Source organism: Physeter macrocephalus, chromosome 1 (assembly GCF_002837175.3).
Source record: "Physeter macrocephalus isolate SW-GA chromosome 1, ASM283717v5, whole genome shotgun sequence".
NCBI classification, from domain to species: domain Eukaryota; kingdom Metazoa; phylum Chordata; class Mammalia; order Artiodactyla; family Physeteridae; genus Physeter; species Physeter macrocephalus.
This window is the reverse complement of record NC_041214.2, coordinates 83,302,332-83,319,376: the sequence shown is the minus strand read 5'-3', so window position 1 is coordinate 83,319,376 and position 17,045 is coordinate 83,302,332. Positions and strand designations below refer to the sequence as shown.

General features: G+C 34.3%; 2 protein-coding genes across 2 annotated transcripts in view; one reads left to right on the top strand and one right to left on the bottom strand.

The window, feature by feature from the left end:
- Nucleotides 1-1,361: 1,361 nt before the first annotated feature.
- On the top strand, nt 1,362-12,649 carry UTS2B (urotensin 2B). Its single transcript, XM_007125979.1, has 5 exons — nt 1,362-1,461; nt 5,460-5,558; nt 6,745-6,782; nt 8,041-8,134; nt 12,624-12,649. The coding sequence occupies exons 1-5, from the start codon at nt 1,362-1,364 to the stop codon at nt 12,647-12,649; spliced, it is 357 nt and encodes a 118-aa protein (XP_007126041.1).
- Nucleotides 12,650-15,591: 2,942 nt separating this feature from the next.
- OSTN (osteocrin) overlaps nt 15,592-17,045 on the bottom strand; it is a 30,590-nt gene continuing 29,136 nt past the window's right edge. Inside the window, exon 5 of the mRNA XM_028485209.2 lies at nt 15,592-16,596. The gene's annotated coding sequence lies outside the window, so the exon portion shown is untranslated. The remainder of the gene's footprint in view (nt 16,597-17,045) is intronic.

The window sequence follows — 17,045 nt, the reverse complement described above, 5'->3', positions numbered from 1 at the left end:
ATTTATCAACAAAGTGTTGCAGCGGTCCAAAGGAGGTTAAAAAAAAATATGTAGCGGGGGAACTATACTCTTGTAATAACCTATAATGGAAAAGAATCTAAAAAATAATATATATGTATAACTGAATCACTTTGCTGTACACCTGAAACTAACACAACATAGTAAATCAACTATATTTCAATAAAAATTTTAAAAAATGTTATGGCCGTAAGGGAATAAAAGAGAGAGAGATCCAGAAGACTAAACAGAGCTGGTGACATTTGATCAGAGGCTTGAGGACTGAGAAGGTAAAATGGTGGTGGGATGAAGAATCCATGCATACAGAAATATATCAGCAAAGCTCTTGAGTGTAGAAAGTGCAGGATATGTTCAGGAATTAGAAGTCTAATATAGCTGTGCACAAAGACATGTAGTGGAAAATGAGTCTGTGAAGAAAAAACAGTCCTGCCTATCAAACTAAGTAGTTTAGACTTTATTCAGAAAATTTATTAAAGCAGTGGGTGAAAAGTTTGGTTACTGCACCTCCTTAACATCATCATGTGCTGCAGTTCATGCACGTGGAACCAAGTCAGTTTTAGAGCAAATACACCTTAAGTCTCTTGGGAGAAGGAGTAAATGCCAAGGTCATTGGTCATTATTGCATCTTCGGAGCCATAAAATTGGAACTATAGATATACTGAAAGACTTTGACTTAAAAAGAAAACCAACACAAGTAAAGCAAGTATTAGAGAGAGTAATTGATGGGACATTTGCCAACTTTGAATTAATTAGAGTCAGCCTTAATTTTTAAAAGTGCTGCTTGCAGCAAAATGAAACCATCCTTCTCCAACAGAGTGAGATGTTAATGTTCCCATTATGATCATTTCAAATTTGAGCTCTTCCCAGGTCAAATCTATTTGGTTGGTTAAAAATGAAGTGGTGCTTGCAAATAATATTACTATCCGGAAGACCACATCTGGCTCTAAATTAGCCAAATGAAGGGCATTGTTCCCATTTCATTTTTAGGAAAAGCTAACCCACAGGTCTCTAGTCCCAGTCTTTGCTTTATGCTGTGCATGTGTTTGAGTGTGTGTGCATGCATAGGAATGCATGCTTTTAGTGAAATGGGCAAGTATGAGATATATTGATTGGGTTCTTCTTGTCATTGACTGAGTAGCAAACCTGTCACTTCTCCAAGTAAGTGAATCATGTTGACAGGGTGCACTACATTTTATAAGCTTTTTTTCTCTTTGTCCAGATCATTTGTAGTTGAAGCACATTTGCCACCTTTTAAACGTGGTCTCTGCAGCATTCCAGAGCCATTGAAATATTCATCTTGACCTGGATAGTCAGTTTTTCTGCTAGCACAGAAGATTTTTAACATGAACAAGATCCTCTCAACCACTCTTTGTTTTGGACTCTTAACTTTATCTGTAATGATCTTTTTAGAATCGGTGCATGGGCTGCCATATTTTATCCAAGGTATGTACATACGAATCTAAAATCCGACAGGTGGGTGAATAATCCTTATCTTCCTGTTTGCATTGCTTTGATTTTTCTACCTCTATGGCAATAATGTTTTAAACATCAATATGATTTAATCATCAAGCAGCACTTCAGTAGTTGCTGTTTTAAGTTACAGGTAATCTGTGATGCTGTTCTTCTCAAGTAAATTAATTTCAACTGACACTGTACTAAATTAATTTCAACTACATTCTTTTTTTCTAATCCAGGGGCATCTGTTTCTTATTTCTATTCCATGACCAAAGATGGGAATGTGTAAATAGTGATACAGTGCTATGCATATTTCAAAAATACATCTTGAGGAAAGAAAAATGAGATTTTCATCCAATGAGATTATTAATGTTACTTATGAAAGGAGAGTGGTTCCTAGTAGAACATATCAAGATAGAAACTTGTGTGTGAAGAGATTTGGGGAGAGTAATGCATGGGGAAATTTACATAGTACTTTCAGGAGGACGATGCTAACAGCCATATTACGCATTGACTGTATTTATCAGATTTCTAACATACTTAGGGTATTTATGTTAAATGAAATAATTTAATTTATGATGTGTACAAACATATGCCACGATAAAGTTAGAGAAAATAAGTTTCTGCTCTTGTAATATGGTACCTTGATCTTTCTTTAAAATTTTCAGTGTATTCTGTAGTGGAAATAGCTTTTAATCTGGGAATCAGTGGAGCTAGATTAAATGCTGATTTATTAGGCAAACAACTTAACCTCATTGAAACTTTTATATATTTCTTTACATTTTAAAAGAAGTAACTTAAAAATATTGCTCTTTAATATCTCTTCCAGTTTGAAACTCTGAGGTGATCTATCATCTAACTGATCTTGTCAGGAAGAGGGAGATAGATAGCCTTTTACTTTTTTCTTACTTGGGGAAACCAAGACAGAATGTAATAAATTTTGTTTACATGACACTGGGTTGAGAAAAGGGATTAAGTTTCCCCTTTCAGATCTAATTCAACCTTACTAGACCATTTTGCCTCAAATGTGGTTTTAAAAGTCAATGAAAATTAGAGCAGTTCTTTTGACAGTGGAAATAAAACTGCAGAAACCCTTGTTATTTATTTATAGGGATTTTCCCTTTGAAAAACAAATACAAGCCTGAGACCTAAATACAAGACTGGGAATGAAAGATTCTGGATTTTATCCATGGCACTCACATTTTGTCTTTGGCCAGTCAAAATCATTGTACTTGGTAGGACTTCATTGTTTTTCCTGTGAAATAGTGGGATTTTCAGTGTTCTTAACACAGTGTATATGTGTGAGGAGGGAAACATCTGGCCATTCATAAAGGACTTTGCAAAATTAGGATGTTAGTTAGTGGTAACTGTAACTTCTGATATCATGTGTATATGAAATACAGAAAAATCCAGCTCAAACATTTTGCTAGGTTATAATTAGATAACAACTCTGATCCCAGAATAGCACATATTGATATGTATATTTCATTGGCAACATACAGGAAAGGTTTCTTTCTGGGACCCCCTTTGATCTCGGTTTCATTATATATAAATGGAGAAGATTAGTTTGACTAATGTTTGACTTAGTTTGACTTAATTTAGTCTTTTAACACTTTGTTTTCAAATAAGCATTTGTCTGGTGACAGAACACCAAGGGGTCGCCATCCTCTGTGTTAGACGCCATGCAAGACCAATGGCACAATCTGCCAGCTTTCATTTGCTTGGGGCCATACGAAAGCCTGCCTCAGTGGATAAGCTTGAAACTGGGCAAACTGCCTACCACAAAAGGTGGGGGAGTGAATATTGTGACCAGAAAGGCTATGGCAATTTAATGTTTTTGGTATACTATCATTTGAGGGGTTTCCAGGTTTCTTTCTGGTAAAGTTTCTTGTCTATATCCCTTAAAAATCTTCACATTCAAATGACAAGCAAGGAGACAACTGTCTTTTAAGCTTCAGTATCTCAAGTAGTAATCAATCAGTTTTTTCCTGTGTATTTGCAAAAGTAATTACTCTCTCATGTCTGAGTAACTTTGCCATCATTTGTGCTAAAGGGGTATCTGCACTTGGGTATTTTTTTATTCAAACATCTCCTTTATCAACACTAACTTTTAGTTCAAAGAAAGAGGAAAAATACATGCATTTTTTTTCTTTTAAAGCTGTATGTGTTTTAAAACTAAAAATAAAAACAAGAAATAAGACTTATTTGCTATTTTTCTTAGGCAATATCTTACTTAACTTTAGAAATAAAAAAATTTTAATTTCTTGAAAAAATTTTTCCTCAGGGTTTCTTACAAAAGGTGGTTTTCTTAAAAGTTAGTGACAAGAATTTTTGAGGACAGTCATTCAGGTGTAATTACTAGAAACCAAACTGGTAAAGAATGGTAAATACATTAATTGTCTTTTAAAAAAATGTTCCACTTAAATATGCAGAGAAGTGGGCTGTAAATTAAGCAAACAAAAGCTTCAGATCATCACTTTTCTAGTTACCTTCCTCCTAGTCTTATAAATTCCCTAAACTGAAGGCAATGAATCTGTTTCTTTTATCACAGTTCTCTTTCTGAAACAAATAATCATTATCACCTGGCTACACAATGTTCCTTATTTTTTCAATTAAAGCATTTTAAAGATTGTAATTTCACATTTTAATGAACAGCTATAATAAAAAATTACTACACTATTGCATAGTCATGTCTTTCTCTTAAACTAAATTATCTCCGAGGGTCCTTGTTTAACTGATGTTAAGCAAAAATTCCATTGATAGTCTATTATTTTAACTACTCAAAGAAAAAAAACATAATTTCGCAAATAATTTCTATGTCTGTGAAGTAATGGAAATTGAGGAACTTTGAAATTGAGGAAATTGAGCAACAATAAGTGTTTTTGGTCAATGCAGAAAATTTTGATGCTGCCACCTACCCCAAGTCATTTATTTTCTTTCTCAGCAAAGCTTTCATTCCTTTAATTAGCCACTTAGTTTCTTGAGTTCATTAATTGACATTTTGTAGACACAGGGAAAGAAACAATTTAAAGGAAGAATCTAGCTAAATTATGAGCCATTTCTCTAATTGAAACCACAATATTCCCACTCCTAAATTTTAAACTCTCTAATCTACCCTTTGTCCATACAATATCAGTTATTATGAGGAGATAGAGGGAAGAATGATCCTATAGAAATTGTACCATAAAGGTTTGATTTTTTAGGCCACCTCACAAAGTTCATTTTGTTTATAACACACTAATTATTATTTTGTTTGCATTAAAACCCTGTTGACTCTTCATTTTTTATAGCTTGAATAAAGTCTGACTTCTCCTCCAGAATTAAAGTATTTATGAAAATTTGGGTGGTTTTTCTGTTTTTAGAATGCTGAGATAGCTGGGCATCTGACCAATGAGTAGGCTGGGAGGCAAATGGACAAAGATAGAAAGATATCAATAAGGAAAAAGTAGGCACTGTCTTACCTCTTCCACAGGGTAGCCTTGGATGATTCAAAGGCAATTCCCAGAACACAAAAAGGCTCATATTTTAATGGGTATCAAATAAAATCTCAAAATCAAATGTTATTTTTTCTTCTAAAAACAACTTTTAATTCATATTTCTTATGTTAAACACAATAGTAGAAAATTTTTAAAAAACACAGATGAAAAAACAGAAAGTAAAACTTACCTGCAATTCTACTAACCCAGAAATAATTACAGGTAAAATTTAGTCTGTAACCTTCCAGGTATATTCTCTATCTCTGCCTCCTTCTCTCTCTCACAATCTCTCTTTGAGTGTTCACATACATTCAACGATTTTTAAAACAGCCCATCTTTTTGGATTACACACCTCTCTATATACACATTTTATTGGTGAGTATACACACTGATAGTGCATATAGTAATTGATGGTGATTATAGTTACCTGTAAAATGTATTTAATCAGAAACCTGTTCAGTGACACAGATTGAAAATGGAGGTTTCACTACATTGAGGTAATTATTACAGGAAATGAATTGTTTCCAGATAAAGAAGATACAGATCGCGAAGAACTATTGCTGGCTCTACTGAATAAAAATTTTGATTTCCAAAGACCTTCCAACATTGGTAAGTTAAGAAAAAAGTCAAACTTTATTTATTCCATCTCTGACCTGTTCTTTCTACATGTTAATTTATATTAAATAAAATAATAATTACTAATTTTAATGCTGCATTGAAGGCTCAAATGTCTTTCTTATTTCGTATTCACGCTAAAAGCAATGGTGTTATTAAAAAATATTAAAATCTTCTTTTGTTCAGTTTGAGAGTCCTAATGAGATCAGTAGCTATCCAGTTACTCAATAGTTATCTTTAGTCGTATTTTCCTCTCACCTAAGCAACTCCTACTGGTACGGTTAATATTATTTTTTACTAAATGCTTCAAGAGTATCACTAAATGTTTCAAAACAGGTTTCCACTAGAAATTTCTCAAGTTAACTATGGTTTTGTGGTAGTTAAGTTAGCACTTTTTTTGCAATCAAATTCTTTTAATTTGGGAAATGGTTGGAGTAGAAACCATTGGGAAATTTAGCCTATACCAACTGAGATTTTTTTTTCTTTGAAGAACAGGAGAATCTGATTTACAATTATGCATCAGACTGGTCTCCAAGAAATGACAAATATTGTCAGAAACTTAGCAAGTCTAACCTGAGAGACAGTGTGACAATATGATAATGTGGTACCCTCTCAGAAAACATCTGTTCTTATAAAAAAATTGTCTATGCATGGTACAGTGTACCGGTTAAAACAATACCTTAATAAATACTTTAAAAATACAGGATTTTAAAATTAATAAGATATTTTCATTGAAGAAAATTGAACACAATTATAAAAAAAAGCTATACTCAAATTGTAAAACCCAGAGGGAGTTGATATTAACATTTCTGGAAATTTCCTTCTTGATTGAATTATATAGACAAGATTTGTGTCCTGCTTTTTTTACTTAATATTATTTCATGAGAATTTCCCCATGTCAGTAAAATAGCTTATATCTAAATACTAGTCCTTGTTAGAACTATGATTTATTTTTAAAAACTCTGTGCTTACTGATAGAAATTAGGTATTTGCTCATTACATTACTGATTATATTTCAGTATTCCAGGCATTGAAAAAATGCTTGGGCCTTTATATTAGGGACAGGTGGGTGATCTCAAATCATACAAAAAAGACCTTTGTCTTCCTTGGATGTATGACCTGAAATGAATTAAATATTACTTGCAATGTACATTTTTCATATGATAAATGTGTCTTGCAGATATAGAGCTGGCTAACAAACTGGAAGAACTTAACCAGGTGAGAATGTGAAATACTTAAAATTTCAATTTTAATAATAACCAAAAGACAATTTCTTTTGACATAATAGTTGTTAAAATTATTAATACTCTATTATAAAACCTTTATTCCTGCTAGAGGAAGAGTGAAGTAATTTGCTAGGGAAAAAATAATTAAATTCTACTAAAAAATAAAGAAAACAGAACAGAGCCATAACTGAAGTGATTATGGGATAAAATGTCTAGAAATCTGGATTCTAGACCCGGCTCTCCAATTACCTATGAGACCATGGAAGAATTAAAATTCTCTGGACCTAAATCTCCTCATCTGTAAAATAGGAGGCTATAACTAGATTGGTGGTTTTCAAAAGTTATTATTATTTTTTAAAGTGGAAATTTTTTTTTCCAAACAAAATTGTATGTGGTCTCAGCAAATGAAATATATAAAAGTGGAGCTGCTCTGTTTGAAACAGCTAGTTTGGCGAGGGAGGGGCCTGAAGTGCTGTTTTCTTGACCTGCATTTGGTCACGGTACAGAAAGCCCCTTAACAACCTTATCCCCTGACTCCTTGCTTTGAAGAAAATTGGAAAATCATTGGATTAGATGATTTCTTAACTCTCCCAAACACAACTGCATGCAAATCCACTATTATACAAACTGTACGGCTGTTTGTGAGAGAGACTTATGCCCCATCAATTCTTAGTATCTAGGACATGGACGCATGCAGTAGCTCAGGCTGAGTTCTATTTTGATAGAGTTAGGTCTTTAGGGTTTAGGCAATCAGCGAGCTTCCTAAAAATTAACATGGCTTACACTCTGGATGGAAACCCTAGTGCCTCAAAATACTTCTCACTTACTGATAGAAGGGACAAATATTCCAAGAAATCCAAACATTCACATAACTCTTTGGAACTCCTTGAAAATGACTGGTCATTATAGGTGACTTAATATGAAGACCAGCTACACAGGTTGTGTTTACAGGCTCCCCATTAATGAACACTCAGACTTGACTTCCTTCACCATAAGCCTGTTTGTTCCTGATCAGCTGTTAAGTCATGGACCTTTCCCAGCCAGTTTCTAAATGCAAGTTTTGTTTTATTTTTCTATTTAATTCTTTTTGTTTATTTTCATTTATTACTTTTATTTCCTTTTATGTTCCTTTTCCTCCTTCCTTTCTTCCATCTTTCCTTCTCCTTTTCTTTGTCTTTCTTCTTCTTCAATAGAAAAAAAAACATTGCTGTTATTAAACATTAATACTTTTCATATTTGATTTTTAACAGCTGGAAAAACTGAAAGAGCAGCTCATGGAGGCAAAGGATGCTGAGATGTCTTATGCTATAGGTGGTCTATCTTCTTCCCATCCTAATAAGCGAGGTAAGTTTGGTGGTAGAAAAGTGTTGAAATAGAGATTTGCTGGACCTTTCCATAGTTAGTATAGCCTAGGCTGTGATGTGTTACCAATTATAATCTAAATCTCAGAGACCTAATATAATAAAATCCAATCATAAAGTTCAATGCACATAGTACAACCCTCTTCTATTTTGTGGCTATATCACCTAGATTATTGCTGTAGCTTGACTACCTCCAAGATTACCAAGATACAGGAAAGGATAGAGGATGCATCCCAGCTCTCAACTGCCTCAGTTCAGAACTCAGTTTGGAGACATGCATCACTTCTACTGAAGTCCATTGCCTAGAATTAATCACTTGGGCTGCCACCAAAATATCGGCAAGACAGGCTAATAAATGTTCGAAAGCACGTATAGTACTTGGAGAGTACTGCCTCAACCACAGTTAATCCTTTGATCTTTTCTTAACCACATAGGCTATACTCAACCGTCTCCCATTAGAGACAACTCCAAACTCCTTTCACTGTTGCACCCAGAACAAAGAATAAGCCCTCCAGGAGATACTAATCTTTGTCAAATACAATGTGGTTCCTCTTCATTCACAGACCTATCAGCTAAAAGGACAAAATTCAATAATTGGCAGAGGAACAGGGACTGGATAATCACAATCAATAATCTTATTCACAGAGGAAAAGAACAAGAGACACACAACATCAAGAATGCTGGCCTCCAGCAATTCTGAAACCCCACTGGGCAAATATTATAAAAGTTTCTTACCCTAGAGATGGAGAATGGTTTCTTGATAAGGACCTGCTAGTGTGGAGTGCTTTGTCCACTGTGTTATTTCCCCTGGCTTCACCCTTTCTGAGGTTTTTGCTTTTTGGGCTTTTTCATTTTCATTCCTGGACACAGCATATGGGCTTCTTGGAGAATATTCCCTTCATGAGGATTGCACAGTTTTCTCAGGTCTCCCCCTACTCTCACAAAGTTGAAGGCCCAAGGTTTATGTGGTCTTAAAGTGTCAAAGACATTTTTTATTCTAGGGTTTATGGTTTCTTTGCCAATGGTGTTCTTGTAACAGTTTAGAAAGTTTCTCAGCTATTTGCTACACACAATCTTTTTTAAACAATTTTAACTCTTTTGCATTCTCATCCCCAACTGAGTTGCCTTGAAGACATCTGGAACATACTTTGAAGGCTATACATATAATCTGATTTGTGCCCTGAGCTCCTTATTCCAGTTGATAGTTACCTGGCATCACTCACTTAGAGTCATTTTAAATCCCATTTTATAGTTTTGGGATCCAGAAACAGCTCTTGCAATATTTCAAGATCTTGTATTTCTGAACTATCTCTATTTCTTTTTATTTATTTGTTGCAAAGACACCATTTTCTTCTTAAGCTTACTATTTCTTGCAATACCTGGCTAAGTGTATCCAACAGCAACCTAAAAATACAGCCAATATTCTGTTTTCCTAGTTTTTCTTCTAGAAATTCAAGAGGAACACAATCTGAACCTGAACTGTTGCAGATGTCAGTTTTACTACATACTATGCTACTTTGTAAAATGGCTCTTCCTGTTTCCAGCCTATGATATCAATTTCCTTGTCTGCCATTAATCAACTGCTGAGACTGTGCCATAACTTAGGTTCTTCTTAGAGTACCACCCTCCTTCAAGTTTTCAAAGTGTATTTTGGGATAAATTAGGCAAAGCACATCAACAAAATAACCTTACAATCTCAGTGGTGTAACTTGGTTTAAGATTTATTTTGTGTTTACATGAAGCCTTAGGTACCTTGGTCATTTTCCTTCACTTTGTCCCTGCACCGTGTGTCCTTGCAGCAGGATAGGAAAAACATGGAGGTAAATGCACCCTTACCTGCCAAAATTAGGCACATGATCTCAAGCTAACTTAGCGGGGTTGGGGAAGCCCCTGGGGAATGTGGAGAAACTCAAGGAACAGTTGGAGAATCCTACCTCTACCATAGATATTTTGATCTTGTTATGACGTGTATAACAAAATCTTCCCAGTAATGATTTAAGTAAACCACTGAGTATATACATTTGAGTTTAGGGAAGTAGCCCAGACTGGAGATCTAAATTTGACAGTTATCTGCATATCAATATTGCTTGGCATTGTGATGAGACTGTCTAGGGAATCACTCTAGACAGATATAAAACAGAAGACATCCAAGGCCAAGTCCCAGGCCACACCAAGGTTAGAGACTGGGCAGATGAGAGAGAATTAACAAAGGAGGCTGAGGAGAAGCAGCTACCGAGGAAGAAGGCGACAAAGAAAAAAATGCCTCGGAAGTCAGATAAGAAAACTGTTTCGGGCTTCCCTGGTGGCGCAGTGGTTGAGAGTCCGCCTGCCGATGCAGGGGACACGGGTTCGTGCCCCGGTCCGGGAAGATCCCACATGCCGCGGAGTGGCTGGGCCCGTGAGCTGTGGCCGCTGAGCCTGCGCGTCCGGAGCCTGTGCTCCGCAACGGGAGAGGCCACAGCAGTGAGAGGCCCGCGTACAAAAAACAAAACAAAACAAACACTGTTTCCAGGAAGAAATAGTTCAGCTGTTCTAAAGCTATGATAGGTCCAGTAAAATGAGAACTGAGATTTTCCATCTGAATAGCAACGGGAAGGGTTTTAATGGTTTTGACAAGAATTATCTGGTGGACTTATGGTTAAAGAGAATATGACAAAACAACAGGAATGACCAACAACAGACAACTCTTTTGAGGAATCTTTTCTAAAGGGTAGTAAAAGTTGGGATATTAGAGTAGCTTGAGGGGGTCAAGGAAGCTTTGTGTTTGTTTTTAAGCAAGAAGATATTAAAACATATGTGTATGTAGTAGGAACAAAGTAAATATTTGTGGTGATAAACATATGAATTAGATGCCCAGGTTAGGTGACAAAAACAACCCACATCATATCTGAAGTGTGGTGTTTATTGGCATAACTAGAAACAGTCCACCATAAATAGCAATGTATGATGGTAAAATGGACTCAGAGATTCAGCTTAAAGCAAGAGTATCTTACACTTACTGTGAATTATTGTAATTTGTTTAATTAGTTAATATATAGTTGACTGACAGCTGCTAAATTCTTCCATTCGTTAAAAATATAACTGTCCAACACCTAACATCATGCTAAAAATGGGAATTACAAGAGTGAACCAGATAGACATCAAGAGACACCAGAATGCTGGCTAGGGTTTTCCTTCACATAAATGATAAATGATAAATAAGCATTGAGGAGTTGGCTCTACTGGGGATACCATTCATGAAAGTTCCCTTCAACTGGTCCAGAAAATTTCCAAACTATGTTCCAGCATACTTAATTGAGCTACTCTTGTGGTATAAATCTGGGATATGTGTAGATTTTTTTTTCCTTCCAGACTGAGATATTCAAAGATATCCAAAGGGACAGAAAGGGACTTTCCAAAATACTATAAAAAGAAGATTGGATTAGAGGGCCAAGTTCTTCAGTTTACTGTCTGAAAATAAACTTCTGCTTGCATAGGATTTGAATGTGGTTTTGTTTAAAGAAAACGCTGGCTCTTTTAGGAATGAAAAGTAGACTCTGAGTGCTATCATTACACTCTATGTGTTTGCGCTGATGAGCGCTAGGGTCACAGTTTACAGAACGAGTGGAGGTAGGGAGAGTAACCTAGGCGGGAAGATAGACTTTTATCATTTATGGCAAAGAGTGTCTTTACTGAGTTTTTCAACTCATTTTTATTGTGCATCCTATTAATCAATAGTGAATTGAAGACCCATCTCCCCAAGGTCTTCATTTTATAAACCATTTAGATTGAAGGAAATTAGAGAAATTTGTAATTAATTAGATGAAACTAACGTAAGTTGGACAATTGATTGGGAACAACCCACAGAAGATTTAAAATGACTCATTCATTTATTTGAAGATTAAAATGCTGTTCAAATTGGTTTGATTTTTCTGAAACATCACTTTATGATCAGAATGTGAAGACTCAATGTGATGATCAAATTATTTAAATATCATTTGGTGGTCTGCAAAGTAAACTTTAAATTTTCTCCCTTCTTTTTTCTCCAGTACATAGAAGCATATTTATCACTGATTTTACTTATGTGACTTTCTCTTTGGGACTTAACTTACCCCGACTCTTAAATAGAAGGGTGCGTCTTACTGTATTCTCTGAACTGCATTATATGCATTATTATGTAGAACAGTGCTGTCCAATAGAACTTTCTTTGATGATGTGACCATTCTCTAATTTGCACTCCCCATTACGGTAGTTACAGGCCACTAGGCATTATTGAGTACTTGAAAGTTGGCTAGTGTGATAGAGAAGCTGAATTTTCACATTTTATTTAATTTTAATTAATTTAAAGAGCCACATGAGGCTAATCACCACCATTTGAACATTCGTTTCAGAAAACTTTCTCTCATACTCAGGCATAAATAAACTATTTTATTCAAATGTACCATTTAATCAAAAATCTTCCTAATAAAGATTTCGTTTTGTTTCTTTTTTAGCTTGCTTTTGGAAGTACTGTGTCTAAAGTTTTTCCTCTGGATGCCAAAAAAGATAGGAACATTAGACAAAGTTATAAATCTACTCACTTTACTGCTTAAAGATTGTAGCTATTTCAAGCATAAAAAAACGGTGGCAGAATTTATCCAGCATAGTACATGCTTAAAACTTATGTTGTGAATAATGATGACAAATCAGTTGCATTTTTGAATGGCATGGGACTATCAGAATGGCTTTGTAGACCTGAAGTTGGGAGTGCTGTATCTATTGTATGCTTTTCATAAATTCATTGTCTACATATAGTTTTGTCCAGAGATGACTAGGCTGTTGAGCTATCAATTAAAATATTTTAGACGGTGTCTTGGAAAGTTAAAGTAAATTATATTGTCCCAATTTATATGAGAAATTATATTTTATTAAATTTATTTAAAATATTTTAGAAAATGTCTTGGAAAATTAAATTATATTGTCTCAATTTATGGAAAATGTGCATCACTGTCCTTTCTTTTTTTTTGTGATTATGCTGGCTACTATCTCTTTTCTGTTCATTAACACAATTGTCACTGAGACTATACAACCAAATGAATACATTACTAGGAAGCAGAAATCTATTGTTTATCGAACTCTAGGAGAAAGACGTATTAGATGTTTCAGAGATAGATATTAAGAAAATTTTCATACAGAACAATTTGCTTTTGTGTCCCTTAATTCTCATCTCTGCCTCCTGCACAATATCAGAAATTATTTGAGGCTCTCAGCACATCTGTGAGAGACTAGACTCAGTGTACAAAAAATGTCAGGTAAAACAAAACAAAAACTCATTGGATTTTCCTTCATTTTTTTCCCCCAGGTCTTCACATCAAACTGCTCTTGCTTACATCTTGTCTGAGCAAACTTATTTAATCAATTCAAGGTTGGGAATCCAATTTCATTTTTGTTTGCCACCTGTTGTGGCACAGAAACATAGTCGAAGTAACTTTATAATTAAAGAATATCAATGACTAGCTGGCCAGATGAGTCTACAGGCATTCCCTTACATCACAGAACAGGGGAAATGCAGTTTACCTACATGATGTTAATTGTGTGGTGCTTAAAGATAAGACTATCTCATGAGCTAGAATGAACAATATTGCTTAAACTAAAAAAAAAATAAAAAATACATGAAACTGACCAAGTTGAGTAACATGCCGTCAGTTCTTTAAATACACTTGTTAGGAGCCACTTAAATGTACATAAATATTAGTTGCTCAATAATGCCTGAATGTTCCCACGTATTTACACCTGTTGTGAACACAAACATGATATTATCATAAAGAAAAACAAAACTCCTGTTTTCATCATCTCACGTTTATTAACTTTGGAGCAGTTGAACAATAGTTATGCATTTGTAAACTTTAGGGGTAATGTCATTCAAAAAATGTTTTGATACTTCTTCCTTTAAGAGAAAGTCATCTTTTCATAATTTGTTTTCTTTTTATAATTTGCTTTAAGAAGTTTAATTCCCTAAAGATATCTGTAGATTAAAGGTAGAATTTGCTAGATATTTTTTCTGTGTGTGTAGCCAGGAATTAATATCCCCCATGAAAAACTGGTTATATAATTAACGCCAGAACTCAGAAATCCATATTCACAGTTTGCTCTATGAAGCTTTTTACAGGAACAAAGAAAAATAAAAAGTAATCTATTTCTTTGAAACTAAATGAAAAGTCCCTTTAAGCTGGTGACTTTCAATGAAATATAGCTGGATTTAGTAATATACAATGCGTTATACAAATAGATGAGATGACTCGTCATATTCTTAACAGAAATTATGTCTTAAATTTCCTGCTATGTTAAAAGGATTCCTTATTTTAAACTAGAATACCGCTGACTTATTTTCTACTCTGTATAAAGTAGTGGTAAAAAGTAAAATATGAAATAAAAATAGTTATAAGTGGAGAAAACACTTTTCTTTTTTTTTCCATGTAAGTCTTGTGTATATGCTATGAGACAAATGCATTACACATTAGAATAGAGTATAAATCGATACACTGTGACTTCTTACTTTCGTTAAAATGGAGGCCATAAGCATAATTTTGAATTTAAAAATTAAAGAAGATAGGAAATCAATTTGTTTAATCCAACTTTAAATCTTTATCATGAGAAATTTTTAAGCTAAAGTAGGTTTTAATACCTTTTGTCAAAGCGTGAAGCAACAGCACCCAGTTGGATTAGCAGCTGACAAATATCCAAAGGGGAGAAAAAGGAAAGAAAGAGCTTCTAAGGAATTAGACATATTTCTATAATTCATCAGAAAGTCGGGAAAGGTGGGCGAGAGCAATTATAACTTAAATAATTCTTTCAAATAGTGAGTCCTGCAGGATATCTGTCCATGTACCACTAACTTTCTAATGTAAGTTTATGAACAGAAATGGAAGAATCGGTGAGATTTCTCAAAATTCAGTTCTCTTTGCTAAGGCTCCTCTATTACAATTAAAAGAATCATTCATTTTCAGTTGTTTCCTAAACTTAAAGTCTTTCAGCAGTTAGAAAATTTCCCCCCACAAGGAGCAGTTATATACAAAACCATTTTGTATTCTAAGTGCATATGTTCATCTCTATGTCTGAGTTTATTTTGTTCTTTGGATTGTATGTTAATTCATTTTTAGTTAAGATCAACAACAACTCATTTCTCTCCTCTTCTTCTAATATGACTATACCTTCTCATCACAGTCTTCCTTTTTAGGCTAAAATAAACCTTTGCTCTGCTGACTGAACTTTTTTCTTCCCACATATCAGGTCTGTTTGACAGTGATTACTAGGGTTTAAAGAAGTGTTTTCTGCTGATTTATGCTAAATCTCTGGTCCAAGGAATAAGTTATCTTTATGTTTTGAAAGCATATCCAATGCATAATGGGCTTATGCGTCTAAATTACAAGAACAACACAGTTTTGCTGAGAGCTGAGCTTTCCAGAATACCAAAATTTATGCTTTCATAGGCCAATTAAAAAGAATTTGAATCTTTTTAAAGAAATCATTCTCATATATTCTTCAATGCTTTATTAAACACAGTATATGAAACAAATTAAATGGATTCTCAGATGAGTGATTAACAACAAAAAGACTTTATTGTAATGTGCTAAAACATACTGTGCTACAATTAGGTGAACTTAACTGGCCCCAAGTGCTTTGGTGGTTTCCTACTTGGTGATTCTTTGACTTCCCCATACTTTCATCTGTTACTTCTGTGTGTAGTTGTTCTCATAATCAGCCACCGCTACTCTTAATTAACTATAAGTTGTAATTTAGAAAAATGGAAAGTTGTTAGCGGACATGAGATAGCCAAACTTGGCAAATGAGTAATATTCTTCATTTCCTAGTTCTAAGTCAATGTGCTCTGACCTGCAGTGTTTCTCAGTTCATTGGGAGAATAAAGTTTATGGGCTTAATTACTGCTGTTTTTTTCTGCTCAGAGACATTTTTATTTGGTTGAACCGGATTGACATTTGAATATAAGAGAAGCCTAGTTTCATAATCATTACCCAAGAGCCTCACAGACAAAGGATACGAGAGAAGTAAAACTTCAAGAGAAACTATACAGCATTGTCTTTCCTTGTTCTCCAATGATAAACAAATGATTGTACCTAAATTTTACTGAAAGAAATCAGTCTTCAGTTATTATTCTTCAATAATATATGTAAATGATAACTGCACATAGAAAGCGTTTCACTGTATTTTGTTTCTTAGAAAAGTAAGGTTTGGGGCCAACTAACCATTCATGAATAACTAAAATATATATTTAAAATATATCCATAAATTAAAATTATCTGCACAATTTAATTGAAGTTACAACAATACTGTGATTTGATGAACTGAAGTTAAAGCTCTGGAAAGGATTACAGAAGGTTCCTTAGAAGTTTAATCATTAAGGAGTGTGAAGAACTTCACCAAAGCATCTTCCATATTTCTGTGACATTTCACCCAAGGAAGTTGTGTCTGCAAAAATGAAAGTTGAAAATGTTAAAGCTAATGTGAACTCTGTAGATAAGGGGAAACTCATCAACTTCAGTGGAGAAGAGCTAAAACTCTAATTACATGATGTTTCATTACAGCTTTTACTTATGCACCATATTTTTATTGCAGAGACAATAATGCAAAATGATAATTTTAGATCAAAATTTATTACAAAAGCATATTTTTAATGTAACAGCTAGGCGCTTATGCTGAAACCACACTTCCATTCTTCCGGTACCTCTATTTATTTTGAGTTTTCAGTCTTGGTTCAAAGGATGTTGCCATGACAAGTGAAAGATAAACAAGTGAAAGGGAAACCATAAACAAGACCAAAAGAAAACCCTCAGAATGGGAGAAAATAGTTGCAAAGGAAGCAACTGACAAAGGATTAATCTCCAAAATTTATAAGCAACTCATGCAGCTCAGTAACA

What these genes read in the sequence shown, in the direction of transcription:
- UTS2B (XM_007125979.1), top strand. Translation starts at nt 1,362, where the DNA reads ATGAACAAGATCCTCTCAACCACTCTTTGTTTTGGACTCTTAACTTTA. An exon ending in GCTGCCATATTTTATCCAAG is followed by an intron (nt 1,462 to 5,459) that starts GTATGTACATAC and finishes TAATTATTACAG; the next exon opens with GAAATGAATTGTTTCCAGAT. An exon ending in AACTGGAAGAACTTAACCAG is followed by an intron (nt 6,783 to 8,040) that starts GTGAGAATGTGA and finishes GATTTTTAACAG; the next exon opens with CTGGAAAAACTGAAAGAGCA.